Here is a 7,207-nt window from a genome sequence, read left to right on the forward strand (position 1 = left end):
GGCCATTGCCGTGAGGACACCAATATGGCTCGTTATGACTCAGCGAGGCTCCTTTGAATGTGGGCCGTCTTCCTCAGCGGGTGGCTTGCACCGCCGCAGCTCATTTGAAGTTGATATAACTTGTTGTGAAATTCTGGGGGAAAAGGCAAACACATGGCCAAGGCAACTCTTGGAGAGTGAGCGGGGAGAGGGGAGTGCTGCTCAGAAGCCGAAGACGAAGTGGAGAGCAGAGTTGGACGTTATTTTATGTGAAAGGAGGAGGCCCTCTGGTGGTTGAAAGTGGTAATGACTGAAATGAATGAAGTTGTGTGAATGTGACCGCAGCTTACAGTACTACTCCCTCTCCCTTGTTCACCATTTTTCTTCTTATTTGAGATGTTGCACCAAATACCAACATTTTACTATTTTTTTGTTGTTTGTATTGATATATTTATTTTACTTTTGTATTGTATCGTGGGTTTCATTTTGTTATAAAGACAACCCATTCAATTGTCTTCCATCTTTTTCTTTCCAGGCCAAGAGAGCGGTACAGAGAGGGGCCACGGCGGTCATCTTCGATGTGTCTGAAAACCCAGAGGCCATTGATCAAGTAAGCAGCCTCACAAACCACTTTATGTTTTTTTTTTTTTTAAATGATATTTTTATGGGCTTTTTGGGCCTTTATTTCGGATAGGACAGTGAAGGTGTGACAGGAAGTGAGTGTGGAGAGAGATGGGGAAGGGTTGGGATATGACCCAGGCTGGACTTCAACCTGGGTCCCCATGGGCATGCAAGCCCAAGTGTGTGGGGCTTAGCGTGTTGCGCCACAGCGCCCCACAAACCACTTTATGATGCTGTACATACTGTACATACCCCCCTTTTCCAGAGTCACCTCAGTCATGCGGTGTTAATATAGAATATAGAATTGACGTGCAAGCTGTATTCAGGAGTTATACAATCCAGGACCACATTTTCCAACATTACCTGGTTTTACCTGTCTAGGGAGACTGACCTCGTTTACATGAGACATTTCATTCAGAATTAACTCACTTTAATTCTGCATAAAGCTTAATTCCGCTTTGAAAACGCCATGTAAACACTTCACAATTCGGACTGAAAAGAAAGATTTAAGTAAACTCGACAGAACTATTCAATTCTGAATTATTAATTCGTGATTTAAAACCTCATGTAAACATAGCCATGTTGAGTATGTGGCAGCTTCTCCAGTTTGCCCATCATGAGGCATCACTGGAAAAGGGATCCCTGTACTCCATTCATCCATCTCAAAGGACATTGAGGAGTTAACATAATAGAACATTTTTTTTCTACCCTTGTCTGTGCCCCCAAAGTGAAGTGTAAGGTCTTCCACATAAATTATGCCAGTCTTGTGATTTTTGGACACAACCCCATAACACTGAATCCTCCTCCAAAATCTGTCAACCCTGTCAACACACACTGCAGTGCTGGCACGTCACTAAGAAATCAAAACCACAGTTGACGTTATTCCCGTGACTCACTGTAACAATTCTGCGAGCAAAAATACTCTCGACATTTGGACGAGATGACGTAGGTTGGTTGGTTGGAGCGTTCAAACGAACGTGTGTGTGTGAAGTGAATTGTAGTGTGCGTTGTTGTGTAAGAGGCATAATCTTACCCGTCCTCTCTCCCAGCAAGGCCGCTGACCGCTTTTGGCCGGACCTAAGACAAAGTCATCTGAAAGGTCCTCCCAGTCCAATAGATACAATGTAATCGGGACCCAATTTTTGGGCCCCCTCTGTCCCTGAGCCCGTGACAACTTTCCCCTTTGTCCCCCCCGTCGGCAACCCTGCTCCCAGCCGCGGGGTGCTGGGGATAGTGGATAGGGGGGGTAAGTCTAACCCCTCTCGGCCAGGGCGAGGATCTTTACCAGCCATCATCACCCACCCCTCCTATCGTCTTCCCTTTCCTCCGTCGTTCCACCCTCTGACACATTCGTGATGGATGGAGTCAGCGCGCCGTTTATTAATCACCCGCCCGCCCTTGATGATACGTTTGACCTTGTCGATACCTTTCGGACACACTGACGTGTGAAAGAGCATCGCCTTACAGCCAGCCTGTCACGGAGGCAGAGATGGTTCAACATTGGCGGGTCGGGTGAGCCCTGCCTTCTGCTATGATGAGCTCATGGTCGTATAAAGTTGAGGTCACCCATGTTCTCTCTCTCGGCCCAGCTTGGGTGTCTTCCCTCATCTCCTGTCCTCTCCTCTCCTCTCCGCTCCTCTCCTCTTCTGCTGGATGGATGGATAGCTGTGAGAAGAATATGCCCTTTCTTTTCTTCTCTTTCTCTGCCTCGGTCTTAATGTGTCTCCCCGACACCTCCTAGAGGTCTTTGTTCTGTCATGGCTGAAAGGCTAGTCGGATAGATATATTTAATTGTTGAGCTTAGCTCAACCACGCAACCCGTTCACCCTATACCATGTGTCTCCAGTCCATTGTCTGCACTCCTCCACCTCCTCTCCTCTCTTCTACCACCTCTCCTCCACCTCTTCTCTCCACTCCTCTCCTCTCTTCTACCACCTCTCCAGTCTCTCCACTCTTCTGCCACTTTTCCTCTCCACACCTCTTCTCTCCACTCCTCACCTCTCCTCTTCCACCACCTCTCCAGTCTCTCCTCTCCTCTTCTCTCCTCTCCTCTCCACTCTTACTCCACCTCTCCTCTCCTCTCCACTCCTCTCCACTCACTATCCCCCTCTCCTCTCCTCTCCTCTCCACTCTTACTCCACCTCTCCTCTCCTCTCCTCTCCTCTCCTCTCCTCTCCTCTCCACTCCTCTCCACTCCTATCCTCCCCTCATCTCCTCTCCACTCCTACTCCACCTCTCTTCTCTTCTCTTCTCCTCTTCTTTTTTCCTCCCCTCCTCCCCTCTCCACTCCTCACCCTCTCCTCCTTTACCTCTCCTCTCCACTCCTCCACTTCTCCTCTTCTCCTCCCCCGCTCCACTCCTCCGCATCTTCTCCATGTTCTCTTCCCTCTCCACCACCACCACCGCCACCATCACCATCAAAGCCTGTGGCTCCCAGAGTTTGATGGAAGTGGCAGCTTTCTTCCTTTATGGGTCTCCCCAAACTATTGTTCTTTTTTTCCCCTCCCTCCGCTGTCGTCACTCCTCATCATTCTTTCTCTATGCTGGTTTCTGTCGTGCGCACAGAGCCACAAAACTTTTTCTCTCTCTCGTTTTGTCTGTCTTTTCATCTGCCTGTTTCCCTCATCCTCTTCTTTCTTTCTCTCTTTCTCTCTGTCTCTCTGTCTCTGTCTCTGCCTCTGCCTCTCTCTCTCTGCCTCTGTCTCTCTCTCTCTCTCTCTCTCTCTCTCTCTCTCTCTCTCTCTCTCTCTCTCTCTCTCTCTCTCTCTCTCTCTCTCTCTCTCTCTCTCTCTCTCTCACTCTCTCACTGTATATGTGTGTCCATATATCTTGTTGTGTGTATGCCATCTACATGTCTGAATCACTCAAGTTCAGTGCCAGTGACTTAACAGGGGTGCATTTCTCGAAACCAAAGTTGCTTACTACATTAGCTACTTTGCAGTTTTCAATGCATTTTTCCATTGGCAACTACCCAAGTTGATAACAGGCTAACAACGTCTCTTTTGAGAAATGCACCCCCAGGGCTGCTGCAATATTGTACCCAGTCAATGTCCAGCTGTTTATCCTCCTACAGTATGTGCTGCTGCAGATGAGTCTGTGAAGCCTCCATTCCTCCATTTTCATGAATGAGACCGACCGACCAACCGACCGATAGCTCTGCCAGCTGAGGGATTGAAATCAGACTTTGGTCTCTCTCTCTCCATCTCTCTCTCTCTCTCTCTCTCTCTCTCTCTCTCTCTTCATCTCTCTCTCCATCTCTCTCTCTCTCTCTCTCTCTCTCTCTCTCTCTCTCTCTCTCTCTCTCTGAGGAGATGTTCATATTTCACTAGCAAACATGACGACAGGAGGAGAAGCGAGGGGTTTGAATATCCTGGTATTTTCCTTTTGGGTTTTGTTGTAATTACAGAGAGCAACCAGCGCTAGACTGCGCAGAACCAGAGCGGATGAGAGAGGAGGGAAGGGAAGGGGAAGGGAGGCTGGCTGGCTAAATTCGGCGTCCAAATTCAGAACATGCAATTCGTTTACTCTTTAAAAAAAATCTCCCCTCTTTTCCTCATCCCTACTCCAAGAGACCTTACCACAGTTTCCATGTCTGCAGTCTATAGCCACTTTTTTTTTTTTTTTATCTTTTTTTTTTCATCATGGCGCTCTCTTCTCGTGTCATTGGAAACACACATGCTTTTGTGCCCAGCACTGAAAACAGTGTTGGGATTTGAACCCGCAACCCTCTGATCTAAAGTCCATCTACTTACCCGTTAAACCAGTGGTTCTTAACCTTTTTTCTTGAAGCACCCCCTAACCTGTGCCCTAGACAAGCCGCGCACCCCCAACCCAAACGTCTACACGTGTATACGCACAAAAAATATGTAAGTGAATAATTACAATGATTCTTGCTTATGACATTAATGAATACTTTAATGACTTTACATTAGGTTCAAAACGTGATTTAGTTTGGTCTTTGACTTAATCACAATGGTTGGAAGCAGAATTTTGGTCACAACGTTGACACAAACAAAATTTTGCGCACCCCCTGAAATCTCTGGCGCACCCCCAGGGGGTGCCCGCACCCCAGGTTAAGAACCACTGCGTTAAACCACGGTTGCCCTTTTTTTCTGAAATAAGACAATAGAGCGGGATAACATTGCAACTGCCCTCCCTCTCTTCTCTCCCTTGCAGTTGAACCAGCTGGCGGAGGATCCCCTGAAGCGTCCGGTAGTGTACGTGAAGGGCGCCGACGCCATCAAGCTCATGAACATCGTCAACAAGCAGAAGGTGGCCCGCGCCAGGATCCAGCACAGGCCGCCCAGGGTAAATAAGGCAGCCAGTGGCCACACAAACACACACACACACAGTCGCACCAACACACAGACACACACACACACACACACCAACACACACTCCCCTTGTTGCGATGGTTTGCTTTCATATTGATGTGGATGGCTTCACTTTGTCAAGTTGGGGTCTGTGTGTGAAGTTGGGATGTGCGTCAAGTTGGTGTGTGTGTGTGTGTGTGTGTGTGTGTGTGTGTGTGTGTGTGTGTGTGTGTGTGTCTGTGTGTGTCTGTGTGTGTCTGTGTGTGTGTGTGTGTGTGTGTGTGTGTGTCTGTGTGTGTGTTTGCATCCATGTGCAAGAGCGCATATTAAAGCATTGCTGTCTGGTTGTGTTTGCGTGTTGTTTTTGCAATAGCAGCCTGCTGAGTATTTCGACATGGGCATCTTCCTGGCCTTCTTCGTGGTGGTGTCCCTGGTCTGCCTCATCCTGCTCATCAAGATCAAGCTCAAACAGCGACGTAGCCAGGTCAGCAGCACATTATATGACATCACATTATATTACATTACAGCCAGGTCAGCAGCACATTACATTACATGACATTACATTTCATGAACCCTCTTTTGATGACTTGACCCTCTCCTGACATTTTGCATGTGTTCTTTAGCCAAAAGTCTGGCAATCACTATTTCCCGATGTCAAGTGTATGGGCCTTGGAAGTGTGTCAGCCTAATTAGTCACGCCCAGTGATTGGATACTCCGCAGAGTTCACCAAAGAGTATCCAACCACTGGACGTGATTGCAAAGACTGACACGCTTCAAAGGGTGCACACTAGACAATGGGAAATGGCCACAGTGTACAGTATCAGGGCTTGACATTAACTTTTTCGCTTGCTGGCCAATGTGGCTAGTGCTTTTCCCGAATCACTAGCCATCCAGCTATTCTACTAGTCACAAATTTGATCTCCCCCCCATCATGACACTGTACATCTAACCTCAGAAGATGAGGTGCTGAAAACAAGATGATGAGTGCATGGGTTTCTACACGGAAATAAAACAAACAAATAGAAACTGAGTAGCCCTGTACAGTATGTGTGTTGTACACGCACGCGCGCACGAGCGCACGCACGCGCAGACATGTATACACTGAAGTTATCTCTCATGTGACTGATGTGATGGCGATGCTGTGTTGTCCTCCAGAGCTCCATGAACCGCATGGCCATCCAGGCGCTGGAGAAGATGGAGACGCGCAAGTTCAAGGCCAAGGTCAAGGGTCAGCGGGAGAGCAGCTGCGGAGCGTCGGACTCCGTCAGCAGCAGCTCCACGTCGGACTGTGCCATCTGCCTGGAGAAGTACATAGACGGGGAGGTAAGACCATCACTCACCACACGCACACACACACACACACACACGTGGACGTTTTAGTACTGCTCTCCTCACTAATTGAGTGGCCTGTCTCACCTGTCAAGCTTAGCTACAAACTCCACTTCTTGGTCAGTTTGGGTTTGGGCTAGAGATGGCTAATTTCGAAGAACCATCCAATTTCCACAGAAGGGGCATATGACATCCCTGCAACAATTTACACACACATAGGCGATTCTAGAAGGGGGGCCAGGTTGGGCCACGGCCCCTGTAGAATTGCTCCTGGCCCTTGTTGCGGCCCCTGTTCTAAACAGCCAATGGTCAAGATTATTTTTACTGAAATATCTAAATATAAAATACAATACATAAAATAGAATATTTTACCGTTTTTTTTTCACTAAATGTGCCCCCTAAAAACACATTGGGCCAACCTCGGCCGACCCTGGCAAATTTATTCTAGAACCGCCATTGTACTCCCAACTCAAGAGCCCAAAAGCCTTTTCTTCGCTCAGGTCGTGTGATCTTTTCGGGCAGTTTTTGACTGATGCATGTTGGGAGCTTGCTCCTTATTGGAGGCCGGTGCAGTTCCAGTTAGCCTTGTCAGGGGTGATGAGGCAGTGCAGTGGTGTAGTGCGTTAGGCAGTGCAGTGGTGTAGTGCGTTAAGCAGTGCAGTGGTGTAGTGTAGTGCGTTAGGCAGTGCAGTGGTGTAGTGTAGTGCGTTAGGCAGTGCAGTGGTGTAGTGCGTTAGACAGTGCAGTGGTGTAGTGTAGTGCGTTAGGCAGTGCAGTGGTGTAGTGTAGTGCGTTAGGCAGTAGTGTAGTGCGTTCGGCAGTGCAGTGGTTTAGTGTAGTGCGTTAGGCAGTGGTGTGGTGTAGTGTAGTGTGTTAGGCAGTGCAGTGGTGTAGTGTAGTGCGTTAGGCAGTGCAGTGGTGTAGTGTAGTGCGTTAGGCAGTGCAGTGGTGTAGTGTAGTGCGT

The 7,207-nt window shown here is 48.3% G+C and overlaps 1 protein-coding gene across 2 annotated transcripts in view; it reads left to right on the plus strand.

Annotated features, from left to right (window-relative positions):
- Positions 1 to 7,207, plus strand: part of znrf3 (zinc and ring finger 3) — a 109,574-nt gene that overhangs the window by 95,448 nt on the left and 6,919 nt on the right. The window contains exons 3-6 of one of the 2 annotated variants that reach the window (XM_063195415.1): positions 515 to 589; positions 4,777 to 4,908; positions 5,287 to 5,397; positions 6,070 to 6,237. In XM_063195415.1, the coding sequence (XP_063051485.1) occupies positions 515 to 589; positions 4,777 to 4,908; positions 5,287 to 5,397; positions 6,070 to 6,237 (486 nt within the window). The remainder of the gene's footprint in view (positions 1 to 514; positions 590 to 4,776; positions 4,909 to 5,286; positions 5,398 to 6,069; positions 6,238 to 7,207) is intronic. The other variant, XM_063195416.1, reaches the window with a different exon arrangement.

Source organism: Engraulis encrasicolus, chromosome 3, assembly GCF_034702125.1.
Source record: "Engraulis encrasicolus isolate BLACKSEA-1 chromosome 3, IST_EnEncr_1.0, whole genome shotgun sequence".
NCBI lineage: Eukaryota > Metazoa > Chordata > Actinopteri > Clupeiformes > Engraulidae > Engraulis > Engraulis encrasicolus.